The sequence below is a fragment of the Dermochelys coriacea genome, chromosome 6 (genome assembly GCF_009764565.3).
Source record: "Dermochelys coriacea isolate rDerCor1 chromosome 6, rDerCor1.pri.v4, whole genome shotgun sequence".
Lineage (NCBI taxonomy): Eukaryota > Metazoa > Chordata > Testudines > Dermochelyidae > Dermochelys > Dermochelys coriacea.
In genome coordinates, this window is record NC_050073.1 from 127201682 (window position 1) to 127229596 (window position 27915).

The 27915-nt window shown below is 41.3% G+C and overlaps 2 protein-coding genes across 11 annotated transcripts in view; one reads left to right on the forward strand and one right to left on the reverse strand.

Annotated features, from left to right (window-relative positions):
• Nucleotides 1-27915, reverse strand: part of FANCM (FA complementation group M) — a 177876-nt gene that overhangs the window by 136950 nt on the left and 13011 nt on the right. The window lies entirely within an intron of this gene.
• On the forward strand, nucleotides 806-26157 carry LOC119857399 (heme-binding protein 2-like). Its single transcript, XM_038406232.2, has 5 exons — nucleotides 806-1128; nucleotides 15155-15246; nucleotides 18904-19045; nucleotides 20788-20971; nucleotides 21471-26157. The coding sequence occupies exons 1-5, from the start codon at nucleotides 906-908 to the stop codon at nucleotides 21640-21642; spliced, it is 813 nt and encodes a 270-aa protein (XP_038262160.1). The 5' UTR covers nucleotides 806-905; the 3' UTR covers nucleotides 21643-26157.

Consider the following 27915-nt stretch of genomic DNA (forward strand, 5'->3'; position numbering starts at 1 on the left):
TAGACTTCAATGGAATAACCTGGATAAAGCTCAAACTGGTGATAATGTTAGTAAATGTTTCAGCTGCAGCCAATAGTGATATCTTCACTAATGATTATACCTAGCTGTAAAGTTAAAAAAATATAACAGACGTTCAAGGAATTTTTTTTAATAATCTTACTAGTTAATTTAAATTATACTTTGCATCATTAATCGTATCATCATTTTTTTCCGTCTGCTATTTTTCAAAGGTACAGTGGTGGTTTCTGCAAGAGGTGGGAACAGGAGCCCTCCCTTCCAGAGGGAACCAATAAAGACACCCTAAGCAGCAGGAAAGAATACCGCCGCACAAAGATGTGTAGCTGTGACGTTTACAGAACACTTACATTGTACCATTTATTTGTGAAGATAAATATTTTTGGTTTTCGGGCAATTATACAGTTGAAATACAATCGAGTACTATTTAGAGCAGTTCATTTTAAGGTGCGTTTGAATAAAAAGGTCCATGGTTTCTAAAAGCGCGCTCAGACGCTTGTTTTGGCAAGAATGTAAGGCAACGCCAGCCGCGCCTTTCGCTGCCTTGTCACAACGGGCAGCTTTTCCACACGAGACCAAGCCCCCGCCCTCGCCCCCGTTGAGAAGGCAAGAAGCTGACGCATGGGGGCACCGCCACGCAAGTTGCGACCCCCGCGGGCAGAGGGCAGGGCAGCAAACGGCGGCGGGGACTAGGCAGCGCTACGAGCAGCGGGCGGCGGCGGCGGCGGCGGGGCAGCCCCCGCCCCTCGGCAGGGCGAGCAAAAGCGGCGCCCTGACAGCCGCCGCCGCCGCCAGGGACCCGGCCGCGGGGCGCGCAGCACCTCGTCCTCGTCCTCGTCCTCGTCCTCGTCCCCGGCCCGGCCCCGGCCCCGGCCGCAGCGCGCCCCACCATGCAGCCGGAAGCGGTCAGCTGCCGCATGAGCGGCGCGGCCGGGGAGGCCGGCGCCGCGGGCGCGATCACCCTGGAGGACCTGGACAGCATGGCCGAGGAGCAGAGCCCCAGCCACGGCTGCAGCCAGGAGGAGGAGGAGGCGGCGGCGGCGGCCGAGCAGCAGCGCCTGCTCCGCTACTGGCAGAGCGTGGGCCGGGGGCACCAGGTGGACGTGCCCAGGGGTAAGAGCCCGCCCGCTCGACGCGCTGCAGCCCGAGAGCGGCCAGGGGCTCCCCGCCGGCGGCCCCAGAGGTGGGGGGGTGGGGGTACAGCCCACCGCGGGTTCAAGAGACCAGGCGAAAGGGCGAGCATGGCGCAGAGGCCGTGCAGGATTAAAAGGGTTGCGCTGGGTGCTACAGCCCCACGTCTCCTCTTCCTCTCCATCCTCCGCTAGTTTTTCAGTCTGCCACCCTAGGTGTGTAAAACGGGAGCCAGGATCCAAGGCTCCCCCAACGACCCCCGTTGACATTTGAGGAGGTTAGTGCTCTTGCACCCTTTTTAAGGTAATTTAAAGGCCATCCCAAAATACAAATTTAAATTTGAGCCTTTCTGTACTGGTGTATTTAATTAATTTTTATGCAGTAAACGAATGTGCCTGTAAGCGATGACACAGGGGGGAGCTGGGTTAAACCTCTTAACAATTAAACAAACAGGTTAGGATTTAGCGAGATTACACAGAAGGAACGTGGAAGGAAGGAGCATAGTTATTAGGAAGGTGATATTCCAATTCTTTTAGGAATCTTCCAATACTGTCCTACCATTAACAAATTTTACTCTTGTTTTAAGGATTATGCAGTTTTTTTCAAAGGCTTTGTCTGTCTAGTGAGATTAAAAGAGAAAGGGAACAGGAGCAATGATCCTTCCAAGGAGCGAGCAGGGAAGAGATTACAATTTATGTTATCACTGTGACAGGTTTCAAAGTAGCAACCATGGTAGTCTGAATCTGCAAAAAGAAAAGGAGGACTTGTGGCACCTTAGAGACTAACATTTATTTGAGCATAACCTTTTGTGAGCTACAGCTCACTTCAATGCATCTGAGTGAGTTGTAGCTCACGAATCCTTATGCTCAATAAATTTGTTAGTCTCTAGGGTGCCACAAGTACGCCTTTTCTTTTTGTTATCACTGTGATTCTAACAGAATTGGCTTCCACACTGGTGAAACTGAAAATAACGTGTATACAGTTATAAGGCTTGTGTAGGTGAAAGTTTACTCTTGGAAGAAAGCTAATATATGCCTGTGACTGCAGGAAACGGGCAGGGGGTGGGCTGTTTAGATTGTGGTTCTATTGTAACTGATCAAAGAGCTTACACAAATGTTTTTGAAACAGTGACTTCTGCGAGGCTGCTGCTAAATATCTGGTTTACAAGCCTACTTTTACACCTTCTAATTTGTATTTATTGTCCTTTTACAAGTACTCCTTTTCTTCTTATTTTTAGTGTTTGTAGAAAGTGACTGATACTCTATTACTGTCACAACAGCAGGCCCGATAGTCAAACCAATGCCTGCCCACTGGACCATGGCAATGGCAAACCCCTCAATGTAACAAATACAAAAATTTTTCCTTTAGTTTTAAACACAGTTCCTTCACTATCTATCATCATCTGAAGCAGGAAACCTATAACTGCAGGTATTTCAGATTACTTTATTCCAACTTAAATAAGAGAATCCTTACAAATCTTTAAAAAACTGGCAAAACCAAGCCTATCCTACTTGCTTGAAGCATCCAGTTTCTGAATTTTAAAGTTATTAGCCAAGATATTTAATGCCATCATAATATAAAAGGCATTGTGTGTGCCATATACCTACTTAGATCAGTGTCTGCCAAGTAGAATCCTTCTCTCTTTTCTCAAGTGAATCATAGAATCATAGAATATCAGGGTTGGAAGGGACCCCAGAAGGTCATCTAGTCCAACCCCCTGCTCAAAGCAGGACCAAGTCCCAGTTAAATCATCCCAGCCAGGGCTTTGTCAAGCCTGACCTTAAAAACCTCTAAGGAAGGAGATTCTACCACCTCCCTAGGTAACGCATTCCAGTGTTTCACCACCCTCTTAGTGAAAAAGTTTTTCCTAATATCCAATCTAAACCTCCCCCATTGCAACTTGAGACCATTACTCCTCGTTCTGTCATCTGCTACCATTGAGAACAGTCTAGAGCCATCCTCTTTGAAACCCCCTTTCAGGTAGTTGAAAGCAGCTATCAAATCCCCCCTCATTCTTCTCTTCTGCAGACTAAACAATCCCAGCTCCCTCAGCCTCTCCTCATAAGTCAAAGTGAAGCCTACAGTAGGTCTGATGAATTTAGATCAGGTGCCTGGTAGGACATTTAGTATCTGGTGAATGTATATGCCAAAAAGACCCATCACAATTAGAGGTTACCGAATCTTCATGTTAACTGACTTCTAAACCAAGTCCCGTCAAATATATCAGACCAGTCCTACCCTCTTCCCACTGAAATCCCACCAAAAAGACTTGCTTCTTCTATAACACTCACATATTAGTGTCAACCCTAATTACCATTTTAATATTTAAATAATTGAACCCTCAAGATGTACACATAGTGCTGCAATTCACCCTTCTTCAGCCTGTCCCTTTCCATATTATTTCACATCTTATGTCATGTCTGAATGTTAAGCTTTTAAGGACATGTACTATATGGCTCAAGTACCTAGCACACCTGTGGGCACTATTTTAAGTAAATAAATAAATAAATAAATAAAATATATATATGCTATGCTAGTTTTTATGTATAAATCCATAACAAATGTTCAAATTTAAAAGCAGTTTGAATTGAGCAATATGTATTTTACTTCACAGTTCCATAATACAAATTGTTTGGCTGACATTCCAAAGACTTACCTTCAGGCTAAACATGAAAAATTTCCTCAAATGGAATTTTTTTAAAAAAAAAAGTCACTAGAAGGGGTGAAATAGAGCTTATAAAGAATACCTTATGCTACGGAGATACTTCAATATATCAAAAACCTTATTCCAACTACTCTCCCAAGATAAAGGTAAAACATATTACTATAAGCAGCATAGACAAGAATGTTATTCAGTGATTTAGCTTGAATTAATTTCTTTAGTACAAAATTTTTTTCTATCAACTCTCAATTTGTGTCATGTTATACATTTTATTGGACCAACTTCCACTGGTGAGACAAGCTTTTGAGCTTATACAGAACTCTTCTTTAGATCTGGGAAAGGTACTCCAAGGGCTAATGCAGCTGCACCGCTGTAGCACATCTGGTGAAGACACTCTAAACCAGTGCTTTTCAAAGTTTTTGTATTGATGAGCCCTCTCACATAGCAAGTCTCTGAGTGTGATCCCCCCTTATAAATTAAAAATGGGGAGCTAATGTAATTTAATGGGAACTTGGGGCTGTGAACCCCACAAAGCTGACAGCTTGCGACCCCCTGAAGGGTCACGACACCCAGTTTGAGAACCTCTGCTCTAAACTGACAGGAGAGAGCTCTCCCACTGACTTATTTACTCCACCCCTGTGATAGGCAGTAGCTATGTCATCTGGAGAAACTATCCTGCTGACAACGTGCTATCTACACCGGTGCTTAGGTCAGTGCAATTTACATTGCTCAGGGGTGTGGATTATTCACACCCCTGATCGATGTAAGTTGCATGGAAGTGGTAGTGTAGACAAGCCCAGAGTGTCACAACTGAACAGATAGTAATTAGCACCTACTCTAAGCGACTACTCAAGGTGAAGTGGCCCGTTAACATTTCCTGCAGTCATAGCACAAAAAGGGGGGTTAGTGGGTTACAGATTGTTGTTATAAGACATAAATCCAGTGTCTTTTTTAGATCATGATTTTTAGGGTCAAGCAAAGTTATGAATTTCAGCTCCCAGTCTTGTCTTTTCAAAGTGCTGTTCAGATTTCCTTTGAGGATGAGGACTGATAGGTCAGATATAGACCCATCGTTTTGTGAAAACTGTTCATCCACAGATTGTGTTGTCTTATTTTCCTGTGTGAGGTCATTCGAGAGCATAGCAATTGTCTGATTTCAAATGGTCCCTTAGAACATGTGCTAACTACGTGTATTAAACTATCTGTTCGAACTTGTATTTAGCTGTGACAAAGAGTACTTTTCCCAGACCTGAAGAAGAGCTTTGTAGCACGTAAGCGTCTCTCCTCCCAACAGAATTTGGTCCAACAAAGAGACAAGGTGGATGAGGTAATATCTTTTAATATCCTGAGACCAACATAGCTACAATTATACTGCATATCAAATTGTAAGTCAGCCTCCGATGATATTAAAGCAGGATCTGATGTTTTAATTACTAAGCAAAAAACTTAAGGTTTAAACCAGAGGTCAAAGTTAACCAATTAATATTAACATTTTCATTAACAGAGTTCTCTTCATTAGAAGATGACATTCAAGTCACATAAATAGCATAAAGCATGCATGTTCTTGGATAAAAATAATATAAAGAGAACTACGGTAAAGATCTAAAAATGCAACTAATTTTTCCACCCAACAGACATCTGCACTTGTGGTGTACAAGATGAAACTCAGTCCTACTAACAAATAGTTACTTACCTTCCAGTAACTGCAGTTCTTAGAAATGGGTTTTTCCACACACATTCCACTCAGTGTCCATGCTGGTGAGATTGGATTCTTTTGAACATCAATGTCTGCTAAGGCCACACTAGGTGCCCACCGTCGAGGACATGAAGGGTGGGGTGGCTGCAATCTAATAAAATCCTCTAGGAGCAGGAGTCCTATGAGTGGTGATGGAGAGTGCTTTGTAAAATCTGTGTGGACAACACATCTTGAAGAGCCACAGTTACTGTAAATAACTGTTCTCTCTTCTTTCAGGCATTTGCCCACACATTCTATTCTGTGACTAAAACGGTTGCCTGGAGGTAGGGTGCGCAGAGGCTTACCTGAAGAATAATTGTAGAATCTTCACTACCAAAACTAGCCTCCAACTTTATAGCTTGCATCAGGGATAATGAGTGGTAACGGTATGGACTGAACTCCATGTTGATGCCCTTCATCTCTCTGATATGGGGGTATTACCTAAGTAGGTCACCAAAGGTGCTTGAGCCGTGAATGAGCTTTCATCTGTCCAGGTAGATCTTTCTTAGCCAAAACTTGTCATAACACAATCAGAGACTTGCTTTGAGTCTCTGATGGCATAGGTTGCTCCTTAGCCCATTCCACAAATGCCACACACAGTCTAGATGTACACCTGAATGGCATGGTCATATCTAAATAAAATGACAGTGCTCAGGATTATCCAGCATGTGAAGTCTCATTTTACCTGGAGTGGAAGGCAGTTTAGGGAATGTGAAAAGACTGATGCAGAAGTTGGAAACCACCTTACACAGAAACTTAAGGTGAGATCTGAAAGTGACAATGTTCTTGTGAAAGAATGTCAGGGGGACCCCATCACGAAGGCCTGAATCTCTATTTCCCTAGCTGATGTGAAAGCCACCAAAGAGGCTGTCTTCCTCAACATGTGATAAAGAGACCAGGTAGCCAATGGTTCAAAGGGTGGACCCATCAGTCCGGTCATCACCAATTTGAGGACCAAGGCAGGAGGGGGTTCCCATTGCCAGACCTGTGGGGAAAGCATGTGAGCACCAAATGAAGAACCTTGTGGGGTGCTAGAAAATGGTACAGCCTTGTGCAGGAAGATGATTCACCAATGTGTCTGCCAGGTGTACTCATATCAAACTAAGGGTCAGGTTTTATTGTTTTACAGAAAGTAAGTAGTTCAGTATAGCTGAAATCGGGGCCGCTACCAAGCAAGAGCTGATGCTGCATTGCCCAGACAGAAACCCTCTTCCATTTGGCTCTGTCAGTCTGGGTAAGGGTTTCCTGTTTTGGAACAAGATGGCTTGAAATGCAGCAGAGCGTATCCTTTCTGTAGATGTTAGCCAGCCAGCACCCAGGCTATCAGATGCAGGATCCAGCCATTATTCTGTAAGACCAGATCTGATAAGGAGATGAGACGTCATCCTAAAAGGTTCACAAGGCTTGAGTACCAAAGCTATCTGGACTTTGCTGGAATTATGATAACCCAATCTGCCTCAATTTCCTCAAGACCCTAGGCATCATGGGTCTTAATGGAAAGGCAGACATCACACCAGGAGCTCACCAGAGGAAAGAGGCAGCATCAAAGAGGGATCCTGGGCTTGCGCTTCCCGTGCAGCAGAAGCTCAGGTACTTATGGGGCTGGTTGCAAATAATAGACCTTTAAGAAATTGACCAACCAGTCCATGCTGTGCCTGTTTGGTTGAGGTTGGTGTATCTACAAATCTTAGCCACCCTTGCAAAGACTGCAGGTGAAGTCTGGCATGCTTCCTGTGACATATGTCCATTCCAACGCATACCCCAAGAATCTGAGGCTGGTCATACTCAGGGTGTGTCTCAAGTTGCTCGAGGAAGGTGAGCACAGTCTGCAGTTTCAGAAAGGTATGCTCTAATATACCTGAAATGTAACAGCACCCCAATAAAGTATGCTCAGAGACAGGATCAGTATGGATTTTTCTTTGTTTACCCTGAGTCCAAGCACGGCAAAGAGGCTTAGTGTCCTTTGAAATAAGTCTGTCACTTGCTGGAAGGATTTTCCCTGTACCAGCCAGTCATCGAAGTAGGAATACACCTGGACTCCTTGTCTTCTCAGACAGGCCTCAGCTAGGACATGGGAAGTACACACAGGACTGTAGAGAAACCAAAGGGTAGGATTCTACTGTTAGAGACAAACATATCAGTAACCTCAGTTATTTTCTGTGAGCAGGATGTATTAGATGTGAAGGTAGGCATTTTGACGGTTGAGAGCTGGCAAGCCAGTCCATGGGATCCAGGGAGGGGATTACAGAGGCAAGAGTCACAATATGGAATTTGAAGCAATAGACAAAGGTGTTGAGATGGTGAAAACTGAGGATAGGTCTTCAGCCCCCCTTTTTTCTTTGGGATTAGGAAATAGTGGCAAGTGGGACAGGTGGTTGCCAAAAATAGGAACAGGAGGAGGATCTGCAGACAGTCTAGCCGGACTCTCAATGTACATGTCCAAACTAGTTTATGTCAGGAGCCCTGGAATGTGGGGCAGCAAGAAAGAATGTGGTGAAATCACTGCCTCTTCCTCCAGGCTCGGAGGACCGTTAGTGCAGATAGTGACTGTGGTCTGGCATATGGTTGCTATTGTCTCAGGTGCTTCCTTTTTGGGGATGAGATGCACAAGCCTAAAGATCTCAAAGTAGTTCTTGAATCTTTTAGGATGGTGGAGAGCCTCATCCATATCACTGTTAAAGATCTCACTGTCTTTGAATGGGAGGTCCTCCATGGTGACCTAGACTTCCAGTTTCATTTCCAATGCTTAATGCTACCAAGACCTCATCATCCTGGCACTGGCCATTGACCTGGTGGCTGCATCTGATGCATCAAGAGCCACTTGGAGCACTGTTTGGGCTGAAAGCTTTCCAGTTCCTCAAGCTGTCCTTTCCAGAGTCTGTCCCATAAAGGAAACTTATATGTGGAGAGCAGCACTTGATCCACATTCACCACTCCCAACTAAAGTCTTACTTGGTGTCACCACGCCTTCGTGGGTCACAAATGAGAATACCAAATTCAGGACAAGCTGCTGGAAAAAAGGGCAGACACACCCCAAAACTGGTGGTTATTCTTCCGTGAGATGTACCAAATCAGCAATAAAAGTAAACTTCTGTCTTACCACACTGGCTACCAAGAAGTCAGAAATGCAGCCTCCTTACATATTCCAGTCCTGGATTCAACACCCAGAACTAGACTTAAAGATGAGTGGTCCTTTGAGATCAGGAGAACCTTTTGTTTGATTAAACTGATTTTAAAGGGCCAGCCATACACAGGTCAATATATAACTCAGATCTTACCCAATAACCATACTGTTGCCAATCCTTTAGTATTTAAAAATCTAAAGATTTATTTATAGAATGACAGACAAACAGAAAAGAATTAAAATTGGTTAAAGGAATCAAATACATACAATAAATGAAAAGTTCTTCAATCAGGCTTGTAGCAGTGATGGAGTAAACTGCTGGCTTAAGTCAAAGCTCTGGTTGCTTCCAAATCATTGGAAGGTCCTCAGTCCCTTGGTTAAAATGCTTAGCATAAGTCCATAGTCCAGAGGCTAGAGCAGGAAAGCAGCTAAATGGAGATGTTTCCAGGGCCTTTTATAGCTTCTCCCAGGTGGAGGGAAACTCGTTCCAAGCAAAGCACTCAGCACAATTTGTGGAAGAGTACAGGCATACAAGATGGAGTTCAGTACCACGTGATCTAGTCACATGCCCTTGCGTTCTTCGATGAGTTATAGCAGCCATTACCCATTGTTTGGCTAAAACATCCTCAGGAATGTCCATCAGATCCATCAAGTTCTCTCAAGTGAAGGGAAACCCATTGTTCTCTCTGTGGAAAATTACAGGTAGCAAGATGGTGTTTGGGGTCACATTGGCAAGTCACATGTCCATGCATGATTTCGCTTAGTCACAGCAGAAGCCATTACCTATACTCCAGATGGAGTGTTCGTAGGAAAGTCCATTAAGTGTAGAGAGGCATCTCCCATAGTACATTGTGAATTAAGTGTTCCTTAATGAGTCATTTTAACTTGAATAATCCCTTCAAGATGTGCAGGCTAAATATCTTGTGGGTGGCTACCCAGGAGCAAACATTTGAAATCCAGGTATAGAGCCAATACTCCTAACTTCAAATACAAAAATGATACCTGCATACAAATACCACAGTCATATTCAGCAAATAATAAGTTTTCTATTGACACCTTATTTGACACATTTTGTACAAGATTTGCTGCAAACATATAACAGTGGTAGCAATAACGATCTACATGGTCATATTTTAATTTGACAATGTCACACTTGGGAATACACTTTCCTCCCAAAGACATCCGATTTCTTCAGGTCTTTCTCTTGAGAGCAAGGCTTTGGTTGGCCCTCCTGCTTTGGCTTCGCATGAGCCACCTGCAATACAAGAGTACCAATAGGTTTTCGCAGAAATATTCAAACACTTTAGCTAACACCTGATGTCTCCTGTTGAGAGTTTTTGATGTTGCTGTGACTAAGACAAGCCTATGCCCAATCAATTAGGCTGATTCGAACAGCCCATCATTAATGGGCATGGCCATTTGCCCCAAGGAGGAAGGCTACAGGATATCCAAAAGCTTCTGTTGATTCTCTTGGATGATTCTCCACAGCAAAATATTCAGCATCTCCACTATTCTCTTGAACAGGTGCTAGAAGACCTTTAGCTTGTCCATAGAAGCAGTGGATTTAGGATTAACTGCCTTATCTGGGGAGGATGATGAGATGGCTAAAGGCAGGTGACTTTCAGGAAATGGTCACCTCCACTATATTCTTCTCTCTCCATGAATTGAGGTTGAGCCAGGAGAGGGGCCTGGGCTGACAGGAGCTGTTTCTTTGGCAAGACAACCTTAGATGATGCTAACTTTCTCCAGTGCAGAACAAAAAACTTTGAAACCACAAATATTGTGTGAAATGGAATTCTTATTTTCCAACCAGCCCTACCTACAAGCCTTAGAAAAGCCACAGTCTAGACATTCTTAATAGAGACTTATTAGCAAACAACAGCTAAAATTGCTGAAGATTACTGAGCATGCTCAAGCTTCTCACATACCCTACCACTGTACTGGCCAGACTGCACGTGTGAATCCCCACAGAGCAACTGAGCATGTGTCATCCCGTAACAGCTCCAACATGTTACCATACTGCACATAAGCCATCCTCACAGAATGAGTGATCATGGTGCAGCCCATGATAACAGGGGCAAAGCCAGACCTTCCATGAAATGGCTGCTCCAGGCTGGGATGGAGCTGGGCATTGAGACTCAGCAGGGAGCATCTCTCTTTTGTGGTCTCAATGACCCTCCTGCTGGCAGCCAAGCAGCATGGAGAAGAAAGCTGTCTGATTCAAATGCAGAGAAGACAAAACCCAGACCTGGGGAAAGGAAAGTAGCTGGGAATGGGGACTAGAAGTCTGGTGAATCTGGTAGTGGGGGAGGAGAGAACCTGGGACACACTGAGCAAGGAGACTAGGGGGACAGGAACAAGTAGGCTTTGGGGCACAAACACAGAGTGGACAAGAAGCAGGGACTGGCAGGATGAGGAGCCTGGAACTAAATCAGTGGGGGAAGAAATAGTGGTGCAGGGGAAGGGAGACAGATCTGCCAAGGGGCTAGGTGTTCAGGGAGAACTGGGACTGGCTAAACAGAGAGACTGACAAGGAACCAGGGAGGGGAAGAGGTTGGGGGAAAGACTGAGATTGGATAAGGAGTCCAGTGGAGGGAAATGGACTGGAATCTGGGGGAGTGGGCATGGGAGAGCAGAGAAGTTGGATGAGGAGCCTGGAAAGGGACACTAGGACTGGCTGGGCAAAGAGATTGGGTCTGGCATGAAACTGGGTAGGCAAGAAGGAGACTGGAACAAGGAACTTGGGGTGGAGAAAAGACGCGAGTGGGACAGGACAGAAGGGTCTGTACCCACTAGAACACACTCCCCTGCAGAGTCTCACATTCCTCCGCTGTTAGCAACTATCTTTGAAACTCACACACAAAGTGTCTCTCCACCCCCTCTAGTGCTGACCCACATACAAGATGACAACCTACAACTGCTATCAGTTAACTCCATTAGCTCAAGTAGCAGAGGTCTATGCAGTGGATCTAAAAGGTTCCAACCTTGCAGAGGACCGATGTTGGTGTCCCTATAATGCCACAAGAGGGCACTTCTTGTTATTCAGTTTGCTTTTTTAAAAAGGAGCTAGGAAATTACATACAAAAACGTATTAAAAGACTATTAGGTGCAAAGTCAAGCACTCAGATGTTAATTCTGGCATTTCCTAGGGGCCCTGTGCCACCTTAATTCAGCCGCCTGGGTGCCAGGACTGTGATCACAAGCAACACACATGACACTTAAGAGGCTCATTTTTTTATATGCAACGCCCTCTCTGCTTACAAACAGAGCAAAGTAGTGTGCAAAATGCAAGTGTGCCAAACAAAACTGGTAGTTTTTTGATTTTAGACTTGCCAGCGTCTTACGTTATGGCATTATGACTAATCTTAAAATATTAATCCACTGTGAATTCTTTCTGCAGCAGGATGTGAAAAATTTACAAATCTGAAGTTATGAAACCTGTTTTGTCCTGATTCAAGCTTTTGTACATTACAGCTTCATTTTGTTAGAAAGTCAATATTTACTATTACTATTAAGTTGCATGCAGGAACTCCTGATCAGTTCCTTGACTGAAATCCCTTGTTTTGCTTCAGGGCTTTGTTGTTGTTTTTTAAACAAATACTCTCCTACTTTGAACTCCTTGTTATTAGGGAAGGCTTGTGTAAGGAGGCAGATATTGCACCATTCTCTGAAGACAGCCAGACAGTAGCTTAGTCCCATTTCTATGCCATCAGCTTCATCCTATGCTTCATCAGTCACATAATCCCTGCTGCTTGCAGCTAATAGTGGATCACAGGGAAAGATAGTGTTTTAGGGCATGTCTACACTTAGCTCTGGAGGGATCGATCCAGCAGGGGTCGCTTTATCTTGTCTAGTGAAGACACGATAAATCGACCGCCGAGCAGTCTGCCGTCAACTCCAGTACTCCACCAGAGCAAGAAGCGTTGGTGGAGTCGAAGGGGGGAACGTCAGCAGTCGACCTACCGCAGTGAAGACATCGCGGTAAGTAGATCTAAGTGTGTTGACTTCAGCTACGTTATTCACGTACCTGAAGTTGCGTAACTTAGATCGATCCCCACACCTCCCCAGTGTAGACCAGGCCTAAGATAGCTACACTCTAGCCCATTGAGGGCTTCAGAGGTTAGGACCAGAACCTTGAATTTGATTCAATATTGAATGGAGCGCCAATGGACTACCAGAGTAATGTGCTCTCATTTATTTCTCCTGGTAGGAGAAACAGGCTGCTGCATTTTGTGCAAGTGTAGATTAATTTCCAGAGATAGAATGAAAGTAACTGGAGATGACGAGATACTGTGGGTCACAATGACTAAACCAGTGGTTCTCAACCTATTTACCATTGTGGGCCGCAAATGCAGCTTTCTGTGTGTTGTGGGAAGCATACACACACACACACACACGTCATACGATTAACTAAAAAAATTAATCACAATTAATGGCACTGTTAAACAATAGAATACCAATTTAAATGTATTAAATATTTTTGAATCTTTTTCTACATTTTCAAATATATTGATTTCCGTTACAACAGAATACAAAGTGTATATTGCTCACTTCATATTATTTTTGATAAATATTTGCACTGTAAAAAATGATAAAAAATAGTATTTTTCAATTCATTTCAATTCATTCAATACAAGTACTGTAATGCAATCTTTTTATTGGAAAAGTGCAACTTACAAATGTCGGGGTGGGCGGTTTTACATAACTGCACTCCAACACAAAAAACAGTGTGCAACTTTGGAGCCTACAAGTCCACTCAGTCCTACTTCTTGTTCAGCCAATCACTAAGACAAACAAGTTTGTTTACATTTACAGGAGAAAATGCTGCCTGCATCTTATTTACAATGTCACCTGAAAGCGAGAACAGGTGTTCTCACACGGCACTTTTGTAGCCAGCATTGCAAGGTATGTGTGTGCCATATATACTAAGCATTGGTATGCCCCTTCATGCTTCGGGCACCATTCCAGAGGACATGATTCCATCCTGATGACTGTTTAAAAAAAAAAAAAAGTTAAATTTGTGAATGAACTCTTGGGGGACAATTGTATGTCTCTGGCTCTGTTTTACCTGCATTCTGCCATATATTTCATGTTATAGTAGTCTCGGATGATGACTGAGCACACTGTTTGTTTTACTAACACTTTCGCTGTAGATTTGACAAGACACAAAAGTTACCAATCTCAGATTTCGAAAGATAGCTACTGCACTCGACCCAAGGTTTAAGAATCTGAAATGCCTTCCAAAATCTGAGAGGGCTGAGGTGTGGAGCATGCTTTCAGAAGTCTTGGAAGAGCAACACTTGGATGCGGAAGCCACAGAACCTGAACCACCAAAAAAGAAAATCAGCCTTCTGCTGGTGGCATCTGACTCAGATGATGAAAATGAACATGCGTCGGTCCACACTACTTTGGATTGTTATCAAGCAGAACCCATCATCAGCATGGATGCATGTCCTCTGGAATGGTAGTTGAAGCATGAAGGCACATATGAACATTTAGCGCATCTGGCATATAAATATCTTGCGACGCCAGCTACAATAGTGCCCTGTGAATGCCTGTTCTCACTTGCAGGTGACATTGTGAATGAGAAGCGGGCAGCAATTATCTCCTGCCAATGTAAACAAACTTGTTTGAATGGCTGAACAAGAAGTACAATTGACTGGACTTGTAGGCTCAAGTTTTACATTGTTTTATTTTTGAGTGCAGTTAATTTTTTGGACATAATTCTACACTTGTAAGTTCAACTTTCATGATAAAGAGACTGCACTACAGTACTTGTATTAAGTGAATTGAAAAATACTATTTCTCGTTTTTTTACAGTGTAAATATTTGTAATCAAAAATATAAAGAGAGCACGGTGCACTTTATATTCTGTGTTGTAATTAAAATCAATATATTTTATAATGTAGAAAACATCCAAAACTATTTTTAAAATGGTATTCTATTATTGTTAAACAGTGTGATTGTGATTATTTTTTTAATCATGCGATTAATTGAGATTCATTTTTTTAATCGCTTGTCAGCCCTAATATATTACACACACCACACACACACACACACAGTGGATGTGGCCCACATATATAAAACCCATATAGTCTCGAGGATGTCACATGGGCCGCAGTTGTATACGGATTGGGCATGTTGAGAACCACTGGACTATGCTCTTATCTAGGTATTGTTTCCTGAACAGCTGTACATGTTGGGGTTTTCTACTGGAGAAGTGGGAGTGTCAACAAGCAACAAGGAGTATAGTAGGACTCAGACAATATGCTACTTTGTGATATGAATAAATAGAGTCTCAAATTTCCTATAATTTTAGAGGTGCAAAGGTAAGAGTCAACTGAGTATGCCCTTCTACACGGAGGTAACTTGGGCTCATTTATAACAAAAACACAAAAGCAAAGTGGGCCAAAATAAAACCACATGTGCTTACTCCTTATTTCTGTAGTTTCAATTCTAGAATTAAAAACATATGATGTCATTGCAGACATGGCAGAGCCAATCCAGCAACTGACCAGAAATAATCAACATCAGGAGAGGGAAAGTATCCCATTTACACTGGTACACCGCAAAGAAAAGGTAATTCTTTTCCTGCAAAGTATTTATTCTGCTATTTGAAATGAGTACACTTTGAAAAGCAATTTAATTGTATAAGTGTTGCAAGACTGATACAAACCTGGCCCTAATGTCTTAACAGTCTATAATTGAAGAAAAGGAGAACAGTGCACATAAGTGATTGAAATCAGTATGCCTAGAATGAAAGTTAGGTGACCCAAAACCACTTCAGTATGTGAACATCCCAAATCGGTAACTGAATGTGTACTTAAATTAAAAGAGTTTAAAGGATATTTTCCCTTTATTTACCTTGTAAAAGGAAATTCAAAATTTTGAATACATTTTCCTTTCCCAATGAAAATCCAGAATGTGTGTCTTGCCAGGTATGCAAGAGATGTTATTTTCAAATATAATTTTAAAAAAATAAAGTCAGCGTTTTCCCCAAGCAATTAGATTAAGTTCAAATTAAACAGAAAAAGTTAAAGTGAGAAACAGAGTATGAGATTTGTATGAACACCGCATAATAGCTACTGAAAGCTTAATAAAAGCTCAATACTTGGATATTTAAACTTCAAAAATAAGAGTCCAAAAAAAGACTGTCTTTGAGAGTGCTTTTGATTTGTGAATTTGCCATTTTGTACAATCCATGCTTGCTCTGATCCAGAGAACAGAATACCTTCTCTCTACTCAGAGCCTGGGTTAGCTACAGTCTAGTTCTGCTTTGCAGATTTCAGGAATACATATGTAGAAATTATCTTTAAAATGCCTCCAAAATAACATTTCCACTCCTTAAGACTATTTGAAATTCATTTCTAGTTTTCCACTTCCACTCTCAAAATGCATCACTAAGCTGGCTAATCAAGTGGTGGGGTTAACTTCTCTGTTTATCAGATCCATTGTTTTAATCAGAACACAAAGGCTATTACCAAAAGTGAGAGTAAAAAAACTTTTCATCAGATATTTAAAAGCAAAAAGGTGAAGCCAGAAGAGTTGGATTATCCATCTACAGCTAATTCAATTAATTTCACCTGTTTACAAATAGACAGTACTAGTTATTGGAACTACAACAAACATTCATTGCAAACAGATTTCAGACTATGGATTTTTCACCAATTGCATGTGCCATTTACTAGTCATTACAAATAACAGCATGGGCAAGCAGAAGGGGTCCAGGTTGGAGGAAAATGAGCAGAAGAATCTGTGCTCTGTAGAGCATACTCTCACCCAGAAGCTGGAATCTAACCCAAGATTCCTGAGCCTCGCCATTCTTCTGCTATCAGCAACTGTGCATCTCATCCCCCTCTAGTGAAAGTCCACATAGCAGTAGTACGATATGGTATCCTCTATCCGTTACTCCTTTACTTCAAGTGGCAAAGGATCTAAAGTTTCCACACCTACTGATAAACCAAGTTGGTGTCACTATGATGCCACATGAGGGAATTTTTTTCCTCAGTTGCTTTTTTAAAAGCCTAGGCAATTATAGCATTGTTGTAGTAGTGTTGGTCCCAGGATATTAGAGAGAGAAGGTGCGATTTAATAACCTCCTCCAGGGGGGAGGGCTACTACAGCTCCTCTTCCAGGAACCAAAAGCAATGGGTGGTGATTAAGGCCCCCTCCCCCAGTACTCCTTCCTGAGAAGACTCGCATCTACTAATTGAGACTGGATTCTCCAGAGATCAAGAGACAGAGAAAGTACTTTAGAATAAACTGCCTGAGTTTTAACTGACTTGAGGCTCTTTTTCCTGTTCCAATATACAGAACTTTCTGTTTAATGGGGCAGAGACTAATGGGTAACTTTTGGTATACATATAGGAAAGTACTTTTTTTATTTTATAAGTTCTCTCTCTAATGCTTTTAACCTTATGAACAAAAAGTGCTGTTCAAGAGCTGTGGGGTAACTTCTAACTGCTGGCAATACATTAGTCATAGTTCTCAGAAAAAAACAGAGCAGACACTGGTCTTTTAGGCAGACTGGCTTGCTGGGGATACCAGTGTAGATCAGGTAGTGCTGCAACCTTAAAACCTCTGTCAGGAGGGAGTGAGACAGTTCCCACCCAGGAGAGGTGATGGCTGGAACCTGGAAATCTTTAAGCAGGTTCCTGAAGAGACCATGGAGGGGGAATACAGGTGCAGTTATCCTAAAACTGTGACAGTTACATACTATTTTCCTCTCCAGGATCTGTGCCCCATTCAGTGGATGTGATAGAAGGTGCTCTGGGTATGAATCAAGACTGTGTAGTACAGGAGGTTGTCGATAGGACCCCTGTCTCATTTGTTGCAGAAATTAGAAGGTGTGCAGGAATGAGGCAGGGGATTGCAGGAAGAGAAAGATGGTCTCACAGTTAGCTGAATGATGCCCTGGAGAATCGGATTCTATCTCTGCCTCTGCCCCCATTTTCTTATGTAATGCTGGGCAAGTCACTTAAACCCAAACTTTTCAGGGGGTGTTCACTAATTGTGTTCCCCATTTTCTGGGTGCCCAACTTGAGACACATGAGTATGATCTGAATAAATGCTGAGCACTCACTGCTGCAACTGAAATCAGTTGGAGCTGTGCTTTAAACATATGAATTGTTATATAATGCTAGGTACACTGAAAAAATCATGTTGGCCTCTCAAATTAAGCACCCAAAATCAGTGGATACTTCTGACCTGTACTCTGCCTTCAGCTCCCCTTTGGTAAAATGGGCATAGTAATATCCCTTCATCTCACAGGAGTGTTGCAAAGATTAATTAATTATAGTTCATGAAGCACTCGGACACTGCATGATGAGTTCTATAGAAAAGTCCAGGAGGAAATTAATACTGTCTTTAGAGCTGGGTTTGAATAGTGTGGAACTAATAAGATGTAAAACCACACATTCAACAATGAGGATAAAACAAATACTGAATAGCTGCTCATTAAGTGAGTACTGTCCATCCTGTGCACTGAATGAGGCAGGAGTTCTGGGGGAAAAAATAGTAGGTCATCAGGTAATTAGAGACTGTACCATAATGCATAGGGGTAAGGGAGTGAATTAAGGTTTCATAAGCAACTCTCTTTATCTTTGAGTGCTTGACTTGAAACCTCAATGTTCTTTGAATATAGCTGGTAATTTACAGTAGTACTGCAAACTCACTGAATGCTAAATCAGTTTAAGTTATATTATCTTGCCACTAACCTCCACATAAATCTGTTTTATGATCAAGTTGCAGCACCATTGATTATGGCCCTTGTCAAGGTAATCATTGATATTGATTAGAATTAATGGAAAACTTGGAAAAAATGAATATCAAAATCTGTAGATGGCCCCACTACCAGAGTTAAGTTTTAAAAAAATCCTGCAACTTACCAGTGTAATAATCTTTTGAGGCAAGTGGCTAGCACGCAGCTATATCTCAGCAGACAATCCCGTTAGATAACCTTAGTGTTAGAGTTAGCTACAAAAAAGTGAACTAAATATTTAAGACTTGAAAAGCAATATTCTTTACATTTTTTTTAATTGAAACACCTAGACTTTAGTATAAATCACTAGTCTTTCTTTTCATTCTCCTGCCATGTAACAGTTAGTTTATTTCCTTTCAAAATAGGCAAAGGATCTGACTTAGTCATCTTAAACACTGAGGAGTTCTTTAAATTACCCATACCAAGCTTAACATCAAATTAAGATACTAACTCATTGTCTGATTTTTTGTTTGCAGTTTGGGGAAGTGCTTTACGAAAAACGTCAGTACGGAAAAGCTAAATGGGCTTGTATTAAAATGCAAGAAGAACAGTATGAACAGAGCATATGTCTGGGATTCATGAAGCTTATGAAATATATTTGTGAGCAGAACTCTTCAGGTAACTACAGATGCTAGTTTTGAATTAGAACATCTTCTGCTATTTATACTCCAGCACCTCACATCAATTCTAGTTTGATTTGCACCAACCAAATACACAATCCTTTATAGTAGGAACAGCTCCCTGTGACAGCTTCTTTGTATTGGAAATGAAAACAAACAAAACAAAAAACGCCCAAACTGAAATGCCTCCTTGCGCAAACATTTCAAAAGCACAAGTTTTATAATTGAGTGATCTCCAGCTTTCATTTCCCACTGGGTCCTCTCCCTTTCAAATTCTGATGGGGCTGGGATTTGTGATTTTTGTACTTACACTGAGCACACGATCAGCACTAGACAAATGAGTTTTTCCTGAAAGGCTGTCTGGATATTGGTAGTTCAAATATTTCTAAACTGTTAGAATACTACTGAAAAATTCTAAGTGTCAGTTTGCACAGCTAAAGGCCAGAAAAGACCATTAGATCATCTATTTCTAATCTGATCCCTTGTATAATACAGGCCACTAAATTTCACCCAAGTACCGCTATATTGAGCCAAATATGTGTTAGCCAACACAAGCTATCTTCCTTGTATTGGAAGGCATCCAGTCTTGATTTGGAAATTTGTTCCAATCATCACCACCCTCCCTATTAAAAATTTGTGCCCAATTTCCAATATAAATTTGTCTGGCTTCAGCTTCCATTTATTGATTCTTGTGCCCTTTTCTGCTACATTACAGAACCCTTTAGTACACAGAGTTTTCTCCCCCCAAAAGTACATATACACTAATCAAGTCACCTCCAGTTTTTCAACTTCCTTTCTAAAATGTGAACACCAGAAAGGGACAAAGCATCCCAGTATCAGTCTCATCAATACCCATATACAGAGGTAAAAATCACCTCCCTACTCCCATTCCCCTCTTTATCCATCCAAGGATTGCATTAGTCCTTTTTGCCACAGTTATCACATTAGGAGCTCACAATGAATAGCTTGTCCACTATGACCCCTAAATCTTTTTCATAGTCACTGCTTTCCAGGATACAGTCCCTCATTCTGTAGATATGGCCTGCACTACTAGATGTGTAACTGCATTTGGCTGCGTTAAAATGCAAAATAACGATCAGTAGTGTGTGTGTGTGTGTGTGTGTGTGTGTAAAAATATACATACAAATCTGTTAGATTAATAAACCTAAAAAGACAAGTGTTCAGAGTTAAGGCAGTTTGTGGAATAAGAGAATTATTCCTGTGTAACTCCATGTCTGGAGGCCCCTATTCTGCAATAAGAATGCTCCTATTCCAAATCCAAGTGGATTAAGTTATTTCAGACAAAGGTACTCTTATTGCAGAACAGCAGCATCCACTCATGGAGTTAATCAGGAATAATTAATCCGCTTTAAATTCACACAGTACGTTACTCTGAGATTAACTTTCATGTGTAGACAAGCCCTTTCTTTGCCAAACCTAACTATATCTAGACAGGGAAGAGCTCACAGAACACTTAATTTTAATATATTGTATGTACTGCAATTCCAAGGCACAGTGGAAGGTTAGTATCAACTAGCTGCCTCCAGCCAACAGCATCAAAAGCCACCACTTTCTAAATCTACTGAATTCCATTCTGCTATGAAAAACTTTTCCACTCTACAGTACTTTATCTATGCTTAGCTTAAGAATGTTCAATTTTAGTTTTAAAACTTCACACATATTGTGTGCAAAAGTTCTCTTTTGTATTCTCTAGAGTGATGGTCATGTATTTTTCTATAGGATTGTACTTGGGGATGACTATACCCATTGTGACTCTAGTGCATACTAATGAATCTCACTCAGAGATCACACGTTCAGTGACAGTCGCATACTACCTGCCTGAACTACTGCAGGAGCAGCCACCTCAGCCTTATGATTCTGACATAATTATTGAAGAGTGGCCTCCTACTGTTGTTTATACTAGGTAAGAAACATATTAATCCTGTTCTAGTAAAGCCTTAAGTAGTACAGGTCTCTTTCTATATATTTAAAATAGAATATGACAAATACTAAAAGCTAACATTGAAAAGCAAAGCATGTGTTCTATATATTTAATACCTCTTGTTTCAGAGACCAAAGTCAAAGTCAACTCAGGAGATAACTATTATATTCTGTAGACGGTTGTTGAGGTTACAGAAGTATTTAACTTTTTGAAGTAAATTAGTTACGGTGATACTTGTATTGGGCCTTTTTATAAAAAAATGGAACGATGAGTGCAACAGGGAATGTTACATCTGACAATTGTAAATTTTGGGTTAAGAAACATTTTGGCAGTTATCACCATATATAATACATACATTAAACAGTATCATTGAGAATCACCATAGAACCACTGGGAAGAGAAAAAGAATCTTCCAGGTATAGAGGGGACTTCAGGAAATGCAATAAAAGAACAGAATATAATTAAAAATTGGTTCTTGCAGGAGCTTCAGAGGAGTCACCAATGAAGACTCTATAATGAGAGAAATAAACTTCTTGGCAGAACTTCTGGAGAGCCCTGAGCTATGTTTGCAGAATATATTCATTGTTGCAGGATACACCAATCCAGCTGCTGCAAATCGACACAATGAAATATGGTTCCTGCAAAGACCGTAGCTTCCCATTTCTGATGCCTAGCATTATCCAAATTCAGTTTGTACACAATGGCACGCTTAAATTTGCAAGTGAATCATGTCAGGCTAGTCGACAGCTTTATAAGTCTTTGTGATAAACTATACACAATTTTTAATCCTATTTTCCTAAACTACATATCGCAGTCTATCAAATTAGCATGACAATACAATTTCGTTATTGAGCCATCAGGGTTAATATCTGAAATTTTACTGCCAGTTCTGAAAAAGTCATACACAATTTCTGATTAGTTACTTCAGTTTTTACAGTTTATCCATAATATTTCTGAGATTTATAGTACTTTTCAAACTGATTCATGTAATCTTTGTAAACAAGGTAAATTCAAGTCACAAAGGTATAGATCATAAGTTCTAGTGTTAAAAAACTAAACTGTTTTTAGATTTTTCAAATATTAACATATTAAATATTTTTCCACTACAGCATCTCTAGGGTACCCAAAACATTTAGCAGGAGATTTTCAAAAGCGCTCAGCATTGACCAAACTCTCCTCCCAGGGAAGACGATAATAAAAGTTGGGAGCAAAATTTGGTCAATGCTGAGCACTTTTGAAAAATCCCACCCTCGAGTACAGGTTTTCCCCACTCTTCTCAAAAAGATGTTAACCAAAGTATTTGTCACCTTTGAAATACAGAGTCCAGGATGCGAAGAGTCAGTTGCATTATTCATTCAAGTTCTGTAAGTAAACAGTTCAGTTCTTCCATTTTTTAAAACTCACTACCATACCCCCACATATGACTGAATACGGTACTCAGCAGACAGAAAATAGACATCATTCCTACTCAGCTGTTCAACTTACTGAGTGACATGAACTTTAAAAAGAGAGCTTTGCCTAGATATTCAGAATATAGTAATCAAGGCAGATTAATTGGCATCACAGAAACTTGAAGGGATAAATCTCCTGACTGAAATATTGGTATATAGGGGTACAGCTTGTTCAGGAAGGACAGGAAGGGCAAAAAATGAGGAGGTCCATAAGGGGGTGGGAGGCAGACTAGTTGAAAGTCTCTGAGTAAAGATAAAAGGGAGAGAAAAATGTGTGTGACATCATAATAGGAGTGAAATATAGACCACCAGGAAGAAGAAGCGGACAAGGAACCTCTAGAACAGACAACAGAAATATCAAACACAAGACCGGAGAGTTACAGCGGAATAACTATGTAGACATCTGTTGGAAAAGTAATATGGCAAAGCATAAGTTCTTGGAATGTACTGGGAACAACTTGGTGTTTCAGAAAGTGGAGGAAGTAACTGGGGGACAGCCATTTTAGATCTGAATCCAACCAATGGGGAGGAATTGGTAAGGAATCTGAGGGTGGAAGGCAATTTGGGAATAACTGATCAAGAAATGATAGATTCTAAGGAAAGAAAGGAGGAAGAGCAGCAGAACAAGGACACTGCACTTCAAACAAGCAGACTTTAACAAACCCATGGAACTTTACCTAAGTGACAGAGGAGTTTAGGAAATCTGGCAGTTTCTCAAGGAGACTATATTATAGGCAGAACAGCCATCTATCCCCAAGTGAAGGAAAGATAGGAAGAATAGTGGGAGGCAAATATGGCTCTTTAAGGATATGAATATCAAAAAGGAATCCTACAAAAAATGGAAACATGGACAAACTGGTAGGGAACAGTACAAAAAGAACACAGGCATGTAGGGACAAAATCAGAAAAGCTAAGGCACAAAGTCAGTTACACTGAGCAAGGGATATGAAAGGCGATAAGATGATGTTCTTTAGATATATTAGAAACAAGAGAAAGATGAAGGAAAGCATAGGTTCGCTACTTAGCGGGGAAAGAAAGCTAATAACTGATGACATCACCAAGGCTGATGTGTTTAATTCCTGTTTTGCTTTAGTATTCATTAAATACTCAACACAATTAACATTGACAACAAAAGGGAAGGAACACAAGCCAAAATAAGAAAAGAACAGGTTAAAGAATATTTATCTAATTAGATGTATTCAAGTTGGCAGGGCCTGACGAAATTCATCCTAGAGTACTCAAATGAGCTGAAGCAATCTTTGCGCAATTTGCAATTTTCTTTAAGATCTTCTGGAGGATGGGTGAGGTCCCATAGGACTGGAGAAGGGCCAATGTAGTACCTAACTTTAAAAAGGGAACAACGAGGACCTGAGGAATTCTAGACCACTCGACCTAACATTGATAATTGAAAGATCCTGGAACAAATTATTAATCATCAGTTTGTAACAACCTGGATGATAACAGGGTTATAAATAGCCAACATAGATTTGTCAAGAACAAATCGTGCCAAATCAACAAACTTCATTCTTTGACAGGGTTATTGTTCTAGTAAATAGGAGAAAAGATGTGATGTATCTTGATTTTAGTAAGGCTTTTGACACAGTTCCATATGACATTCTCTCAAGCAAACTAAGAAAAAGTGGTCTAAATTAAATTACTATAAGATGTGTGCACAACTGGTTGAAAGACCATACTCAGAGTAGTTATCAATAAGGCTGCAAATCTGTCATGGATTCCATGACCGTGGTGACTTCTGCAGTGGCCAGCTGCACCGGCCGCTGCTGGGGCAGTCTCGGGCCATTGCCGCCCCACTCTGAGCAGCAGCAGGAGTTTGGGTGGAGGGCAGGAGGGGGTGAGGGCTCTGGTTGGCGTTTACCTCGGAGGGGCTCCCCGGTAGCAGTTACATCCACCTCCCTTGGCTTCTAGAGGGGAGCACGGCCAGGGGGCTCTGTGCACTGCCTGCGCCTGTAGGCACTGTCCGCACAGCTCCCATTGGCCGTGGTTCCCTGCCAATGGGAGCTGTGGAGCCAGCGCTCAGGGAAGAAGCAGCGCACAGAGCTGCCAGGCCATGCCTCTGTGCCTAGGAGCTGAGGGAGGGGGATGTTGCCACTTCCAAGGAGGCGTGGAGCCAGGTAGGGAGCCTGCCAGCCCCACCCTGCAGCACCAGCCGGGGTCCTGGGCAACACCCCCCCCCCCGAACTCACAACACACCCCCTCCGCCCCCCCAAGCACCCGCTGTGCCACTCGGGCCCCCCCTCCCAACACCCACAGTGCCCCTCGGGCTGCCCCCCCACCCCGGGGGACGAACAGCACCCTCAGGCCGTTCCCCCCCTGGATTTAGTCAGGGGTATATAGTACAAGTCATGGACAGGTTACGGGCTGTGATTTTTTGTTTACTGCCCATGACTTTTACTAAAAATATCAGTAACTAAAACAGCCTTAGTTATCAATGGTTCATTGTCAGATGATGCGACATATCTAGTGGAGTCCCAAGGGGGACAGTGCTGGGTCTGGTGCTATTTAATATTTTCAGTAATGATTTGACTGATGAAGTGGAGAGAATGCTTATAAAACTTTCAGATGACACTTGGCTGGGAGGGGCGGCAAACATTTTGGAGGACAGGATTAACATTCAAAATTACCTTGACAAATTGAAGAATTGGTCTGAATTCAACAAAATTAAATTCAACGAAGACAAGTGCAACATACTTCACTTAGGAAGGAAAAATCAAATGCACAACAACAAAGTGGGAAATAATTGGCTAAATGGCACTACTGTTGAGAAGGACCTGGGAGTTATAGGGGATCACAAATTGAATACAAGTAAATAATGGGATACTGTTGCAAAAAAATACTAATATTCTGGAATGCATTAACAAGGTTGTCATATTTAAGACATTGCGTCAACTGGAGTAGTGTGTCCAATCCTGGGTGCCACACTTTGGGAAAGATGTGAACAAACTGGAAAATCCAGAACATAGCAACAAAAATGATAAAAGCTTCAGAAAAGCTAATCTATGAGAAAGGTTAGAAAAACTGGAATGGTTAGTCTTGAGAAAAGATGACCAGGGGGAGGGGGGGACACGATAACAGTCATCAAATAGGTTAATGGCTATTGTAGAGGAAGGTGATCAATTGTTCTCCATGACCACTGAAGGCAGGACAAGTAGTAATGGTGTTAATCTGCAGGAAGGGATATTTAGGTTAGGTATTAGTAAAACTATAATGGTAGTTAAGCTCTGGAACAGGCTTCCAAGGGAGGCTGTGGAATCCCCATCACTGGAGGTTTTTAACAATAGGTTGGACAAACACGATTAGAGACAGTATAGGTTTATTTGGCCCTGCCTCAGTGCAGGGCATTGGACATGATGACCTCCCAAAGGCCCTTCCAGCTCTACATTGCTATGATAGCTAGCATACAGCCTTATTCTGAAACCCATTAAGAAGTTCATCACATTACAACCGAAGAAGTGTATTCACAGGAAAAGTCCAGTGGTTAACTGTATACAATATTGATTAGATACATAAAAGAATTTTCAAAGTAGTTTTTAGATTACATTTGTTTCAGTGCCACATGACTCTCTGCTGCTTTTATGGATCCAGACTAACACAGCTACCCCTCTGATACTTGAAAGATATCTTGCGTTATATTAAGGGTAAATATATAGCTTATGCAGACCTATGAGTTTCAATACAGGATCCAGAGATGCAGTTAGATTTCAAAAAAAGAAAAGGAGTACTTGTGGCACCTTAGAGACTAACAAATTTATTAGAGCATAAGCTTTCGTGAGCTACAGCTCACTAGCTCACGAAAGCTTATGCTCTAATAAATTTGTTAGTCTCTAAGGTGCCACAAGTACTCCTTTTCTTTTTGCGAATACAGACTAACACGGCTGCTACTCTGAAACCTGTAGTTAGATTTCAGTTTCTGTCCAATCAATTCACATATGTGGCAAATACAGGAAAGGGGAGAAATAGGTGGTTTCACAATAGCTTACCAAGGTTTCCTGGCACACACTGAAAACCTTTGCATTTTGATTACTCAATAGTAATATTATCAAAACATGTTTTTGGCAATACAAACTTCAAAAATCTATAGGAAACAGTTAATGTCTATAGTCTGAAAGCATCAGTTTGTATTTAATCTACAGAGAAAATAAAACCTCAAACAAGTCTCAGTTGTTATGCAGTTTTCAGTTCAGTTACAGAACTATTTAACTACTTTTGTGGGTGTCAAGCAAGGTCACATAGAAACATTCTTGTTAATTTGTAAGCTACAGAAAAATCTTCCCACAGTATCTGAATGTGTGTTCTTCAACACCCAAAAACTGCAGTAAATTGTATAGTCGTTTTATGTAAAACAATGGATTAATGTAGAACATTAGTATTTATTATGAGTTGTGTTATATTGTTTTAGCTGCTAGAAGCACCAATTAAATTTCAAGTTTGAAGGTACACAGTATGACTATGGAAAACTATTTTTTCTGTAGATGGCCAATACACTAGTGGGTGCAAGGAGACATGGTTTCCTCATTTATACAGATTTCAGAGTAGCAGCCGTGTTAGTCTGTATTTGCAAAAAGAGAAGGAGTACTTGTGGCACCTTAGAGACTAACAAATTTATTTGAGCGTAAGCTTTTGTGAGCTACAGCTCACTTCATCAGATGCAGCATATTTTACAGGAACATTGATGAAGCTTGTTGAAATCTCGCTATTCTTACATACTAACGTTTGAGGAGACTGGGGAATATATTTCTAACAAGTCATAAAATTCACATTTGTCATGCTGTGGTACCTGCTTCCCATTAGCTGACTAGACATTTTATTATGCTCCTATTGCTATACAGTGGAATCTCAGACTTATGAACACTCTCGGGAATGGTGGTTGTTTGTTACTCTAAAATGTTCAGAACTCTGAACCAAACATTACTGTTGTTCTATCAAAAGTTTAGAACTGAACATTGACTTAATATAGCTTTGAAACTTTATTATGAAGAAAAATGCTGCTTTCCTTTTTTTTTTTTTTAGTAGTTTATGTTTAACACAGAACTGTACTGTATTTGTTCTTTTTTCCCTCCCATCTCTGCTGTTGCCTGATTGTGTACTTCCGATTCCAAATGAGGGGTGTAGTTGACTGGTCAGTTCCTAACTCTGGCGTTCGTAACTCTGCAATTCTACTGCACTTCCTCAAACCATTACTAAAGTAATTCATATTTTTAATGTGAAATGTTTAAATAGTTTGGACACAATATAATGTTAAAAGCAGCTAACGAAACTGCATCCATCCAATCACATCCTGGCAGTTTAAATATTTCCGCCTTAATACTGAAACATTGTTGCCCTGCCTACTTTGTACTTTTCAAACCAGTGTTAGTGCCTAAGAAGTTTAATCAAGTTATTGTGAAACTCAGGGCCTTGCTTATTTACTTTTACAAAAATAACTGTTTAACTAGGATAGGATACAGAGGGACCAAG

What these genes read in the sequence shown, in the direction of transcription:
- LOC119857399 (XM_038406232.2), top strand. Translation starts at nt 906, where the DNA reads ATGCAGCCGGAAGCGGTCAGCTGCCGCATGAGCGGCGCGGCCGGGGAG. An exon ending in CCAGGTGGACGTGCCCAGGG is followed by an intron (nt 1,129 to 15,154) that starts GTAAGAGCCCGC and finishes ATGTCATTGCAG; the next exon opens with ACATGGCAGAGCCAATCCAG. An exon ending in TGGTACACCGCAAAGAAAAG is followed by an intron (nt 15,247 to 18,903) that starts GTAATTCTTTTC and finishes TTTTGTTTGCAG; the next exon opens with TTTGGGGAAGTGCTTTACGA.